Raw genomic sequence first — 15,200 nt, 5'->3', positions numbered from 1 at the left:
TCATTCATCTTCAACATCATCTTCTGCTCTCTGATTCCTTGTAGGCATCTCTGTGGAGGGTTCATTTCTGTCTTCTCGCTCCCTAAAACATTGTTCAGGAGTAGAGATGTTAATTAAAACATTAGCTAGAAATTTTACTGAAGAGGTTTTGGGTTAGAATGGCTTTAGACTGCTCTAAGCTGATCTGGAAGTGTACCAAACTGAACTCCATAAATTAAGTCTTGCTGATGATGCAAGAGGTGTGCAAGCTACTTTTTTTTTCCATAGCACGTATGTAGAGAAAGAGTGACTGGTGTATCTTTCTTCATCCCACTTTTCTTCCAATGGTCTATTTTCATCATGGGACTAAACAAAAGGTTTCTGTCTTGGAGGGATAATTATGAATATGGAGCCTCATGGTGATTTAGGCTAGCAAGGACAGAATCAGAGAGTTGAGAAACGGTCTGGGCTTGGCTTATCAAGTAGCTGTGCATGCTTGAGTGACTTGGGCTTGCTAATTCAGTTCCAAGGTTTGAATGTTTGCGTTCTACCCCAGAGACCACAAAGGTCTGGCATACTGGGCATACTCTGTGAAAAGAGATGGGAGCCACTAGGGTAGAAACTGGAAGGAGAAAGCAGTGCACGCTTCCCTTGATGTCTTTTTACTCCCGTGCTTTCCACTCCATACGTGGATGCTGGAAGGAAAACATTAACCCTTTGTATGTTCCATTTACTTTTCTAGAGAAAGGTACTTACGTCATCTCATAGTCCTTGTCCTTGTCCGCCCGACAGCAGCAGCAATAGGCTAAAATACCAATAATTATAATTGCAGCAACAGCTCCACCAATGACGCCAGCGTAAAGAGCTATGTTCATGGATGCTATACGGGAAGAAAATAATTACCCCTTTGCTGTGAGAATGATATCAAATGCAATCAGCACAATCACTGGACTTCAAATCCCACCACCAGTGTCAGAGCTCACTCCCAGATTCAGGCTGAGTGGAAGCCACATTTACTTGACTACCGCAACTGGAATTAATTCTGTACTGGGTAGGTGGTAAGTCTCCAGGAGCAATTAGTGATAGTGATAGGGAGGAGCCCCTGGTCAGAACAACTGCTGTCCTTTGTCGATACAGTTTAGTTTCAGACTTTGGGGACTCAAGGCCTATCTCACTCTAGGTGTTTTTTTGTCATCTGCGAACTAAGCCTACGAGTTAGCGAGTGCTCTATGAGCATGTAAACCAATGTAGAGGATCTATCTTAAACGTAACAAAAGTGTGCTATTTTTTTTTTTGAAAGAAAGCAGAATTTTATCCTTTTGTCTGCATTGCCTCCGTTACTCCTTTGCCACTTAGCTAGGGTCCTTTCTCTGGGACTGCTCTTCTAGTAAGCAACCCCATCTCTTACGTGGCACAACGCTGACCGTCATGTTGCAGAATTCCTTTCCCACAGCGTTTGTTGAAGTGCAGATGTAAAAACCGGAGGTATCCGCTGAGATGTTCTTCAGAGTTATTTGTTCCCCTGTTGCGAAACACAAATCCAGTCCAAAAAAGAACACAATTAAGGCAGGGAAGGAAGTGGGGACAGCAGCCCTTCAATTCTAGGCCAGGGTAGTGGGAGTGATGAGAGGTTATTAAAGCTGATGGATTGCTCCGTCTTGCTCAGGAGCTGCCATGCTCGTCCCTAGGTTTTAGTGTGATTTGTGGGAGGACAAACGGAAGTGTGCTGTTTTGATTACAGGGAGCACATGGCATTTGAACATTCCTTTTAGAAAGAAAATTGTAGGTGGAGGGTAAAGAAGTATGTGTGCTTAGTGAAAGCTTTTTTTTTTTGCATTGGATTTTGCTGAGAAATGTAAGGTGGCCCAAACTGGCATCTGGCTTTTGAGAACTGGCCATCTGATGAATTAACTTGTAAAACAACAAAAAGCTCTTCAGTCCTCCAACTTGTAGAATCACAGAATCACAGAATCAACCAGGTTGGAAGAGACCTGTGGGATCATCGAGTCCAACCATTGCCCTCACACCACCCTGTCAACTAGACCATGGCACTAAGTGCCATGTCCAGTCTTTTCTTAAACACCTCCAGAGATGGTGACTCCACCACCTCCCTGGGCCGTGAAAATAAATGAAGGAAAAGGAATGCAGTGACAGGGCACTGCTAAGACACTCATGTTTTCTGTCCAGCCCAACAGAGCTCAGAACCACATACTAAAGCTTAGCTCTGTCTGCTCAAGCAGTCAGGTTTTGTTTGGTACATCTCCAGCTGACATTTGTATGTGTAGTCCATGCTTTTTGCTTGTGATCTCCTGATAAAGGTCCAGATTCCTGCTCTAAAAGCAAAAGGCCTTGAATACTTTTCAGTGACTTTCCTGTTTTATTTCCCCTATGATCTCACTTCTTTCCAGCCCTCTGGGGGGACTGGGATTCTGTTCAGTCTCTGCTGGCGCCTAGTGCCAGATAGTAAAAGAGCATGTTTTGGATTTTGTTTTTTTAGCCTCTATATATTGTCTGTGCTTACTTCACTTTTTTTTTTCCAATGTGATGTTTACAGCTCTCAGAGTTTCAGTCTATTACCGGACTGTAAATCCTCCTATATTAAATCAAAAGTACTTGACTGGTGAGTTAAACTGGGAAAAACGTGGGTCAGATACTATCAATTTTGGAGTGGCTCCTACGGGTATTCTGCACACTCTGCAGCACTGGGACTTGCTTAGCACAAAAAGAAATCGCTTGTAGCGACAGCAGGGCGTCCAGCCAGCTTGGGGCAGAAGGGGCCGGTCGGCACACTGCTTGGACATGGGTGTTCGGAGGAGAACAGAAATGAGGTGGAAATGGAGCAGAAGAGACTCCTGTCCCAGGGAGGAACAGGGTGCCGGCAGAAGCTGGCAGCAGTTGCTGCTGTAGGACAACAAATCCCGGTGTGCTCAGGGCTGTGTGTGATTCGTTGGCACCACTTAGTGGCCAGTCAGATGCATAAGGTTTGTGTCCCTGGTGACATTTTGGCTTTTGCATAATTTATGCAAGAATCGTCGAGTGAGTGTTGAATATCCTGTCGAGTCTGATCATATTAATTTACCTCCTCAGCGATGCTACAGTAACTTAAACCAAAAAGGGTAGGTTCGGATACTCAGTCTTTCTGGAGCCAAACGTACCAGGAAGAAACAAAGTTATTTATTCCTTTGAGTCCTCTGTCACTACTACACTTCAAAGACTATTAAACCCCCATTTCTGTGTGAATAGTTCTACGAAAGGTGCTGTCATGAAAATTCAGTTCCTTTTTTATTTTTTTTTTTTGCAGATTCTGACTTAAAGCAAATAAAATATTGGGGCTTGTGTGATGGTCCTAAAGAACCAGAAGCCTCTTTTATGCTCAAAGCAGGAATGGTGTAACTCTTTCTGATATCACCTTCCTCTAGGTGAGGCGTCATCTCTGGAAGGAAAGCAGCTTCCAGAGACAACTTTTGTTCGCCTTTGCCACAGAAAGTGACCTGGTCGTTGTCAAGTGAGTTGGGATATAAAGACACACCAGTTAGAAACCTTGATGTTATTCCTCATGTTTTGCCCCCGCCCCTACACCCAGCAATTGAGAATTATTTCTGTCTGCTTCCAGGGTGAGCCAACTTTCTTGCCAGGTGAGAGATGAAGTGAAAATCTTACTGACTGTTGTTAGCTCGGGTAACAGTCACAGAATCACAGAATCAACCAGGTTGGAAGAGCCCTCTGGGATCATTGAGTCCAACCGTTGCCCTCACACCACCCTGTCAACTAGACCATGGCACTAAGTGCCATGTCCAGTCTTTTCTTAAACCCCTCCAGAGATGGTGACTCCACCACCTCCCTGGGCAGCCCCTTCCAATGGCTAATGACCCTTTCTGAAAAGAAATTCTTCCTAATGTCCAACCTGAACCTCCCCTGGCGAAGCTTGAGGCTGTGTCCTCTTGTCCTATCGCTCGTTGTCCAGGAGAAGAGGCCGACTCCCACTTCGCTACAACCTCCCTTCAGGTAGTGGTAGACTAAGTAGTCTACAACTACCTCGTAGTCCTTTTCCTCCTGCTAAGTTACTCGTGAGTGTGTTTTGTATCAAAAGGACAACTCTTCAAAATCCTGGTCAGAGAACTTCCTAGAAAAAGCCTTAAGTGTGTTCTTGTATTTGCATTTCCAAATATTTCCAAAGACTTGATGTCTTTGACTTTTCCATACCTTCTGTTGTTTGCAGTACACGGGGCTGATTTTGTACATTGAAGCTTTGCCAGGTATATCTGGGCTTTGGGGAGCCCTCATGAGAAATGCAGGTCAGATTGATTGTATGTCCATATTCTGCTGTCCCCAAAATCTTGCATTCTGGCTTGGATGGTGCAACTGAAGGAAGAAAAAAGGAAGGAATTTTATTAATCAGAACTAGTTTTTTGTTTCAATCCATCTCCTACACCTGTGGTTTTTATTCTTGCTAAACAGAGACTGGTCTTGCACCTACCACCTTCTTCTCAAACGAACTGGAGTGAACTTGTCTGTAACTTGTTTCTCCCTTCTTGGCACTGGTCAGCTAAGAAGGAATTGTAAGATGCTTTTGGAGATATGTCTAATAGTGTTGGGTGACTCCTCTTTTGATAACTGGAGTATGGCAAGCCAGAGGGCTGAATGAGGAATTCCCTGTAATGAGGCAAGAGTTATTAGGAAAGTGAACTGTACAACTCTAAAGAGTATTTTCTACAGTCAGGTATCTAAGGGAGTTGGGTGCTTTAAGTCTTCCACCCTACTTCCACAGTAGTAGGGAAAGACCAAAGATGGAATTGTGGATGATGACTTCCTGGAAAGTTTTTTTCTGTTAGAAAAATCTGTTGTATAAACCAATGTGGATACTAGAGGAAGGAGAATGTTCTATCTAATGGATCTGGTGTTGTCTCCATCATGCTTACCAAGGACTAAAAGAGCCAAGGTTGCAGTCTGCCTGGGGGGGTCATTCCGTAGACGAACGTTGCATGCATATGTCCCATTGTCTTCCATGGTCACTGCATTGATGGTGATACTGATGTCCCCTTTGTTTACATCACCACTGAACCATATACGGTTTTCATAGCCCTTGCCATACTGTACAAGTCCATCAAAATACCTAGTGACAGCATCATCCTGAGAGAGAGGGAGGGAAAATGATAAATCTTAGTTTCTTCTGTGTGAGTCTACAACCTAACCCAATGGATTAGCCCACTCTTAAGAGAGGAGCAGCTTGAAAAAGAGAGGGTTTTAAGCAGCCCCAGTTTGCCAAAAAGCCAAGAAAAACATAGAAATTCAAAAAGGTCTGGGTTTCTGTCTGGAATCCCCTTCTCCCACCTTATCTGAAGTCAGAGACAACTCATTTCTTTTGCTGGGTCTTATTCACCTTTCCTCTCCATGACAGGACACCATGAGACTTGTCTGAGATCCATATGTCAATCAAATTCCCCTATGATTACATGAACTCCCTTGCTTTCTTCCAGTAAGGATCTTCAGAGAAGAAACCCTTGGCAGTTACTGCAAGAATCTCCAAAGGCTGCTTCCTCTCTCACTAGTTTCCAAGAAGTCAAGGAGAATTTTAGAGGTCTCTTTACCTTCAGATACTCCATGTGAATGTAGGAGACCTCAACAATCTCTCCATGTACTATTATCATCAACTTAAAACTTTTTCTATAGTATCAATGGTATAGAGAGAGAAAAAAGAAGGATGGGGGCTTGCCTAGTATCATGCAACAGATTTGGGATAAATTGCATCTAGAATCAGAGCATCTGTTTGCATAGTTTTGAGATTAAAGAAAGTCTTGAGGGAATCTTTTTCTTCCAACACACATTCCCACCCCCAGTCCTGCTTCCATCTCTCCTCCTATCTCCCTCTCGGATGCCCTATCGTATGTTTCTTTATGCAACTTGATTTACCGCACTATTGATTTTTCTCCAGACAACAACGTCTCCTGAGGAAATAGAAGCCTCAGTCTTAAAATGACAGCGGAGAGTAACGTTGTTCCCTCGTGCCACCTGGGTTTCCTTGGCAGGTGCTTCCACAGTGAGGGTGTGAGCAGTCACCAGAACTAGGAAGAAAATAAATTCTGCAGTCAGCAAAATGAACGACACCTGGATTCCATGTTTTGTCTCTTTGGCTTTCTTACGTTCCACAATAACCCCACATCCCCTCTGTCATCCGTGACGTTCCCCTCTGAGCAAGAGGTGATGTGTGCTGTGGCTGATTGACTCTAGGAAGCTGCTGCACAGGATGGCTAAGAGCTAAACTCTGCTTTCCATTCCTCGTTGCCCTCTTCTTTACCTGGATATACATTGCCATGCAGTTTATAAAGAGGTATTTTTGTTTTCCGAGCCCTCTTTCAGTGTGATTGACATCCTTTGAGAGTTCTGAACGTACAGAGGGAGACAGATAAACAGATAACACAAGTGCATTAGCAGTCTTAAGGATTCAGGCTAAACAAACAAATTGATATTGTCAAATTTCGGGGATCAGGAAAACTATCAAATAACTTGCCTCAATCCAAGTCCATAGAGAAGTGACATTTTGTGCAAGGGAATCAAAACCTGTTCAGTAAGTCCCTGAAAAGAGAAAAACCTAGAAAAGCAAAGAGAGCTTGAAAGAAACAAGAGAAGAATAGCTATTCATTTTTAAAAACGAGTAGGGTGGTAGTCACCTTTCTCCAAGAACTGTAGCTCCTGCCTGTGGAACACAGGAATAGCTGAGAGTTGAATAAAGCAGAAGTCCCTCTGTGCCCTGGCGGAGCATGCAGGGCGCAGGGCAGGTGTTTCTTGTATGCTTTATTCCGCTTGACTTGATGCTTAATTCATCATACCTGAGCATTAGCTAGTGGCAGGTCTTAGTTATTCTCGGAATTGGGTTGGACGTTTACCTCTGCTCTGCCATAGATTACCTTCATGCCTGTGGGAACCTACGTTTAAAACACCTGCTTTCTCCTTACAGTTTGTGTGGGTTTTTTGGTTTGTTTTTTTTATGGCACCAAACTGAATCATTTGAAAAAAATCTAAGTCTGAAATCAGTTAAAGAAAGTGCAGGGGGACAAGAAAGGGAGTGCTGCTCAGAGGCACTCCCATGGCAAAGGGGAACGTGGTCCAGTAAGGAGGAAAGTGGAGGAGGGCGGAGATGCACACTCTCCCTGAGAGGGGCGTGCTGTGTGTGGTGGTGACGGTTTGCTTCTGAAAGAACAGAGCTGAGTCCGTGTTCCCTGGAGGGGATTTGACTGAAAAGTTGCCATCTAGCAAGCATTGGGTCCTCATTCTGCCATATCTCTGTCCAGATTAGATCCATAAGGAAATGTAATGCGTAAAAGAGAGAACAAAGGACATCTAGACTCCACCTTGAGTTGCAAAGAGACATGATTTTTTAGTCAGGAAAAGACCACAGCCACATGCATGAGGTCAATAAGAGTAAGCCATTGGCAAGTTGAGCAATACCAGATCCTTGACTATAACAGCAGCGAATGATAGTGTCCCTTAGAAAATCACAGCGTGGGGACCCAAAAGGTTTTGTCGTCACTGCGCTAGGAACCTGCTGGTAGCAATTCAGGTAACATGGGGCAGTTGGCAGGGGGATCTGCTCCCCCTCAGGAGAGGCAAAAGCGTCTCTAACAGCTTCCCGGACCCAGTCTGTTCTCCATGGCAAATGGTCCTTCAAGTCTTTTCTTAGAAGTGGCCTATACTTACAGAACTGCTGCGTCTTCCCTCTCCTGAGAGGAGCTTGGCAGGAATTTTCACAGCAGCCAAACCTTTCCCCCCCTGCACCCCTCTTTCCTTGCTGCCAGGCAGGGATGCCCTCCCTTCCACAGTGGTCTTCAGAAGCAGCTACAGACATTTTCAGCAGGAATACAAACACTGCCTTCTGCGCTCCTTAGCGTCCTGGTGAGGAGGGGCGGCCAAGTAACCAGAGCAGGCTGCTTCTAGCCGAAGTTCCCACCTTTCTGCGTTCCCTGTCCCATAACCGAGTTCTTCTGTGGTCTTGCACAGTTAACTAGTTAAGCGTGCATTTTAGTCTCATCCTCTGTGACATGGCAGTAGTGGTTTCTGTTCTCTCAGGGATTAATTTATTTACAGATGCTGACAGCTATGAGAAGGAAATCAGCAGGGCAAAGTATTCCTAGCATGGTTTTATTGCAGCCACTCCCGGGTCTTTCCCTGCTCTGGAGCACCCAGTGCAAGGGCCATGTTTGCGTAGCGCCAGGGCTCTTCCTACTGCGTTTTTCATCGTGCCCTCTATAAGAGAGACACCTATGAAAGCTTTCCCGTTGCCTGTTGGGACTGGATAGAGACGCTTTCCTGCATTTAGGTGAAAAGCACCACCATCTGCACTAGGAGATGGAGCAAAACCCATTTCCTCATCCTTTTGTCACTCAGAAACTGGTTCCACCAGGCCAGGGTTCACTGACAGGTCATTAACTCAGCCCTGAGCAGAGAAGAGACTGCCCAACCCTAAGGCTTCCCCTTTCCCTAAGTGCTTTTCCTTCAAATCCTACGATAAATAAGATCTTTGTTTGTTTTTATCCAAACAAGTCTTCAGTGCAGATTCAGGGAACAGCTAAACCAAACACCGTGTAAAAGAGAGCCAGCCCGTAAGCAAGGCTGCTTATTCATCTGTTGCTGCCACCCTAATGCCTGACTTCTTCTGATGCTGTTCCATTTTTCACCCATAACATCTCTTTCTGGCTCCCACTCCTTCCTTGTTAGGGCTCCTTGTAGGAGCTGCACGGTTTCATTCTGAGACGCCATTTACTCACGCCGATTTCCTCCTTCCCCCTTCTCACCGCGTTTCACCTCTTCACAAAGTCACCAACAGCCAGCTAGTCACAGTCAGCATGTCTAAAAATTGGGGTTTATTCTTCAGGGAGTGTTTTTTTTTTCTGAGAGAAAGCGCAATCTATTCAAAGTACAGCTGAAGGGAGGAGAGGGCCAATTCTCAAAGAACTTTAGAAAAGGAGAGAGGGTGAATAGCCTATATAGTACTAGAAGGGTGGCATCACCTAGATTTAAGCCTTAGAATTACTTTTTTTGTGTTATAAATTAGTATGTCTATAACATTTTAAGAACTTGAGAAAGGTTTTCTCTCCCTCTGTTCAACTTAACCATTTGTACTTGTACAAAGGAAGAAGAAAATTCAAGTGATGTGTCTACTTTCACATTCCTTACTAAGTGTTAATCAAAACAGAATGAAGGGCAATGAATAGAGCTGGAAACAATTAGAGGAATATTTTGTTTGCTGAAAAAATTGAGATTCTAATCAAGCAAAATTATTATTGCTGGTTTGTCTTGGTAGATTTGGCTAGTGAGAAAAGTAGGAAAAATGGAAATGTGTTACTTCACTTTTACAAGGAAATGCTCCGACTTTGAATTCCTCAATACTTTACCTCAGAATTTAGCTGAAATTTAATTCCAAAGTGGGAGGGGAAACCTCTTAAATGTGAAATTCACTTTAAAAGTAAATATTTTTTTTGATTCAGAATGACCATAAGGGGCTTTTCCTTCAGCAAGTACCCAGTACCAGTTATTCACACAACTGCAGCGAGAAGCTGTACAGCAGAAGAGATCAGCCTGTGCCAACATCCTGAGGCAGCTCATTCAGGGCAGCTCTGGCATCCCAGCACTGCACTGCCATGTGCTCTGCAGTTTCTCCACTCTGGTGCAGTGCAGGAATCTACTATACCTTCTTCAAAAATTTTTTAATTTCAGTATTTTAGCACTGAATTATTACCACTTGAGTCCTGCCCAAACAGGCAAGAAGAGCTTCACCCGACGTACATATTTCTGCTCTGAAAAGTTTCCCATCTATAATTTGGATAGCATGAAAGGTGAGAATAATGAAAAAGGAGAACGAGTACCAATGACGTTATACACATTTACGTAACGATCATCAAATCACGACCCAAGTCACATTTTTTGCATATGGAGCACATCCACTTTTTCTAATTATGTTAAACTTTGTGAATTTCCTTCTTGTGGGTCTTATTGTTGAAGTGAGGTTTTCAGGATTTTTGGTAAAAAAAAAAAGTGATTTCCATGTGCGTAGCTTTGTTTGAAGCCTGGAACAAAGTGTAGGAGCTTTGGTATTAAAAGATGAGACAGGTCAAAAAGCGGTAGAACTGAGACTTCAAGCTCTGCAAGGCAGGGTGGGAAAGGGCAAGTCTGTGATGGAGGCCAAGGGCGAGCTGGCTGATTGATACATGTTAGTAGGGATCGTTGTGCATCCCCTTGATGTGAATAATATATAGAGATCACAAGTTGTATCAGAGTACGTATAAACAGCAGGATTTAAACTTACAGAAACATATGCTACATGCAGATTTATGTATAAAAGAATAAAACCCAAGGACTTTTCCACTTCTAGTTGAGGAAATTCCTTCTTCAGAGATAAACAATGTATTTGATGGAAGCCATTAAAACTGTTTTTTAAAATATTTTTCCAGCCTCACGAAGAATAGCGTTCTTTTCCTGTTCCTAACACTATCTTGCGGCTTTAGGAGATGCCTGTGAGTCTGGACATTCAGCACAGGGACGGTAAACACACCTGCCTGATCGTAAACATGAAGGAACTTTTACTAAACAAAAAAACCTCACACAAAGTCCATTGGAACACTCGGACTTTGTAGTGCTGTTTCCTTCTACCCAACCCTTGAGGACATAACCAAATGAGTACTCACTTGCGCTGAAAACGAACAGCCAAAGTCTTTTCATTGCCGTCCTCCTCATGTCTCCTTTGTTTCACCTCAAGGTGCTCTTCCTTGTACTCTCTGTGTGGCTGAGTAAGTAACTGGCTTTAGCTGAAGGGCTCCTTCACCGTGGCATCACAGGTTCACTTCCTCAGTCTCTTTTAAAAGTGCTCCTTCTCCGGTCTGCCACTCCCCTCCGCGGCAGAATGACAAGCCAGATCACCAGTAGGCTTTGACATCGCTTGCTGCTGTCTGCCTAGGGGCAGAGAGGAGACTTGTGAACTCCTTCCCCAGTTGTGAACTTTCTTCCCCAATTAAACTGCCTTCCCCAGTTTCTCCTAACGCACAGGTACATAAAGCAAGAGAAGAGGCAAACCGAAGGGTGCGGTAACTGGGAGGGTACAGTACAACAGCTGAAGTCATGCATGTGATGACATGTAACTAGGGGAGGATAAGCCTCATTCATGTTAAATATTTATTAAGGGAGCCTAGGGCCAGAGTTAAAAAGGCATTGAAGTGTTTCACAATGCAGGCAGCTGCCCACATGCAGGCTTTAAGGAACTGACGTGCTTAACTCCACTTACTGTAAATACCTGTAAGAATATGTAATTTATGAGAATCTGATGCCTTATGGGTTATCTAAATATAAGTGAGATGCATCTCAGCTAGCTTCTTATGCTCTTATGCCTACTGTTCAACTGTCCCGGTGGGTGGCTTGCACAACAGCTCTATGTACCCAAGGTATTTTCTATCTCTCCGATGAAAAAGGCTGTTAGATGGACCAATCCATGGCTTGTAGCACGCTAGCTACGTATCTGCTGAGGCATGTGCAGTGAAAGTCCGGCCGCTGCTCACGTATTCTGGATGGGTGTTTGGAAAGCACAAATAACCGCTGCTATAATTGACTGAAGAATAAAAGGACTGATGGCAGCTCAGGCAAATATCTGACATGACATTTAATTGAGTGCAGCTGGCTAGCATGTCTTTTAAACTCCTCACTGCCAATAGGCAGCATGGGATGTCTCCATCTGGGATAGTAATCTATGCTCTATTTCTAGCCATTTGAGAGGCAAAGTCACTTTTAGGGTGTGAGTGATCTTTTTAGGCATCTTAGATGGGGACTTCATGTCTTCAGGCATCATTTTCAGATTAAATGAATCATACTCACAATGTAGTGGTAATACTGATGAACTCTGTTTTGATTGTTGAAGGAGGCTACCTCAAAAGCAGGTGTCTGCTTTAAGATCTTTGTGACTTTATCCCACAGGCTCCAAGGAGAGACATGTAGGATCTTTACTCTAGCTTCCACACTTTGAGTTTTGCTCCCATTTAATATTTTAACTGAATCTGATGAACAGAGATAGTGACAGAAATGCCATCACTGTACACCATCTGCCCATATTTCCTCTGTTAATTCTCAGTTCTCTGCGTAACAGCTTTGACTATTCACCAAAATAACTTGGTTACAGTCCCTGACAGACACTGTACCAACTTCACAGAATCACAGAATCAACCAGGTTGGAAGAGACCTCTGGGATCATCAAATCCAACCATTGCCCTGACACCACCCTGTCAACTAGACCAGGGCACTAAGTGCCACGTCCAGTCTTTTCTTAAACACATCCAGAGATGGTGACTCCACCACCTCCCTGGGCAGCCCCTTCCAATGTCTGATGACCCTTTCTGAAAAGAAATTCTTCCTAATGTCCAACCTGAACCTCCCCTGGCGAAGCTTGAGGCTCTGTCCTCTTGTCCTATCACTAGTTGCCTGGGAGAAGAGGCCGACTCCCACTTCACTACAACCTCCCTTCAGGTAGTTGTAGACTGCAATAAGGTCACCTCTGAGCCTCCTCTTCTCCAGGCTAACCTTACTGTCTAGAAGATGGTATGTAGATTAACTGCATGTTAACCCTGAAACAAATGCATTATTTCCACATAAATTTGTCATTTAACTGTAAAAGTTACAAGGTGCATCCTCTCTAAGCATATTGACTTGCGTCTAGTTCCACTGCACTGAGGAGGAGGGACAGGCACTGGATCTCGCCTCACTGTCCGTAACTTGGACAGGCTGCCTTAACTGGTGTCCATGCAGAAATACTGGAGGGGAAATGATTCACTGTGGGAACAGCTTTACCCTGCCTCTATCAGTCACTCAGTTGCATTACAAGTAAATAAGTTGACACAGATTGATGAGTTTTGGATACTTAGCTAGATAAGTCTGGTTTCCTAGCTATCATAGAGAGCATGTGCTTCAACACCTGATACTTACATAAATCTGATATTAAGACACTTGTTTAGATGCACTTTATTTATTGCTTTTGTTAGTTTTTTAGGCCTAGATCGGAAAAGGTATTTAGGCACTTATATCCTGTCACTTTTCCCTGACAGTTCTCATTGGGGGCCTCAGGAGCTGTTGATAAATGTAGAGTTTACCTTTGAGGAGTCGGTAGAGCTGCTCAAACAGAAACACTGGGACAGCTGCAATTTTAAGAGATTTTGATTTTGTTTCTGGGTTGACTTTCTTTCCCTGTCTAGCGTGAGCTGCCAAAACTCACAGGCATTGGCACCACAGCTAAAAGAACCACCACAGGTACTGGAAACACTGCCAAAGCTTTGCCATGGCCCTACTTAGGCTAACGCAGGCCTGTGTCGTAGCATAGACTGACACTAGCAATGCAAACCCTTAAAGTCTTATTTTTTGCTGATGGCTGCAGCTCTGGGAAATCTTTTTGCTGATATATAGGATTTTTAGGGGTTATTATTAGTTTATTTAAACGAAACTGCCATTGATATGACAAGCTTTAATAGGAAACCAGGGTGGCTTCATTGTCTTGCCAAAAAATACATGCTCTGGTAACGCTCACCTAGAAAAGCCAATGAGGATTAATGCACAGGTAGCATACTGCTAACACTGTAAATGGTAGTAACTCCTGTTAAGTTCAGACAAAGAGGAACCTTCCATCAAGATCCCATCTCTCCCACGTAAAAGGACAACACCTAGCCATGTTCAGTTTGGGTTCATCTAAGAATGGATGTATTAATCACCAATGACAGATGTCCAGCCACTTACAGCTTGTTACTGAGAGGCTTGTCGGCCTCTTCTCCCAGGCAACTAGCGATAGGACAAGAGGACAGAGCCTCAAGCTTCGCCAGGGGAGGTTCAGGTTGGACATTAGGAAGAATTTCTTCTCAGAAAGGGTCATTAGACATTGGAATGGGCTGCCCAGGGAGGTGGTGGAGTCACCATCTCTGGAGGTGTTTAAGAAAAGACTGGACATGGCACTTAGTGCCCTGGTCTAGTTGACATGGTGGTGTCAGGGCAACGGTTGGACTCGATGATCCCAGAGATCTCTTCTAACCTGGTTGATTCTGTGATTCTGTGAGGCAGCTGTAGGATTGACACAATTCATCCTCTTTTAGTACATGAAACCATTAGGATCTCTTCAAAGCTGTGATCAGTAATCCATTTCTCCCCTTGATATGATGCCGAGATTCAATATACCACTTGCTTTTGTTCCTGCTTGCTCACCCCAGTATCTGTATTAACACAAGTCTAAGCTATGAGCACACAAAGACTTGAGTGTCTGTTTCACGGCTCTTCCCTGCCAAGATGTGGCATCCCTGCAGATGTGGCCTCATCCCCATGTGGGGATGCAGGACTCAAGTAAGAAGCAAGGGGGGTATGCAGGCCCTGCCCAGCATGATGCAGCAATAAAGATATCTGTGGTATGAGATAGGTCAGTTCTCTTTGCCACTTCCTTGCTTGTTTGTTTGCAAAAGGAATCAACAGTGGGATGTTATTGCATGACTCAGAACTGGAGCTCCCCAGTACAGGTAAATAGCACTTAGGCTTTCATCTGGTTCTGCCTCAGACCAGCCTGGCCCATGAACTTAGCTGGGGAGTCAAGAGATGGGAACTGGAAGTTTCCTCTTTGAAAAGGCATTGGAGGAGTCATAGTGTACCTCAGTCCTAGCTCTTCCAAGAACAGAAATCAGCTAATCATACAGTCATAGAACTACAGAATGGATTGGGTCAGAAGGGACCTTTAAAGATCACCTAGTCCAACCTCCTTGCCATAAGCAAGGACATCTTCCACTAGATCAGGTTGCTCAAACCCCCATCCAACCTGACCTTGAACACTTCAATGATGGGGCATCCACAGCTTCTCCAGGCAACCTGTTCCAGTGTCTCGCTGCCCCCATTGTAAAGAATTTATTCCTTATATCTACTCTAAATCTACCCTCTTAGTTTAAAATGATTGCCCCTTGTCCTGCCACTACAGGCCTTGGTAAAAAGTCTCTCTCCATCTTTCTTACAAGCCCCCTTTAAGTATTGGAAAGGCCACAATGGAACCTTCTCCTCTCCAGGCTGAACAACCCCAACTCTCTCGGCCTGTCTTCATAGGAGAGGTACTCCAGCCCTCTGATCATTTTGGTGGCACTCCTCTGGACCTGTTCCAGCAGGTCCCTGTCTTGTGCTGGGGGCCCCAGAGCTGGACACAGTACTGCAGGTGGGGTCTCACCAGAGCAGAG

The 15,200-nt window shown here is 44.2% G+C and overlaps 1 protein-coding gene across 1 annotated transcript; it reads right to left on the bottom strand.

The window, feature by feature from the left end:
* GPA33 (glycoprotein A33) lies at window positions 1-10,707 on the bottom strand. The gene is made up of 7 exons (XM_068395546.1): window positions 10,659-10,707; window positions 5,890-6,041; window positions 4,899-5,109; window positions 4,183-4,341; window positions 1,388-1,501; window positions 736-859; window positions 1-82 (listed from the first exon to the last, which is right to left on the bottom strand). The coding sequence occupies exons 1-7, from the start codon at window positions 10,705-10,707 to the stop codon at window positions 1-3; spliced, it is 891 nt and encodes a 296-aa protein (XP_068251647.1).
* Between the last annotated feature and the right edge of the window lie 4,493 nt (window positions 10,708-15,200).

Source organism: Nyctibius grandis, chromosome 2, assembly GCF_013368605.1.
Source record: "Nyctibius grandis isolate bNycGra1 chromosome 2, bNycGra1.pri, whole genome shotgun sequence".
Lineage (NCBI taxonomy): Eukaryota > Metazoa > Chordata > Aves > Nyctibiiformes > Nyctibiidae > Nyctibius > Nyctibius grandis.
The sequence above is the reverse complement of the archived record's forward strand: the minus strand, read 5'-3'. Positions and strand labels throughout refer to the sequence as shown.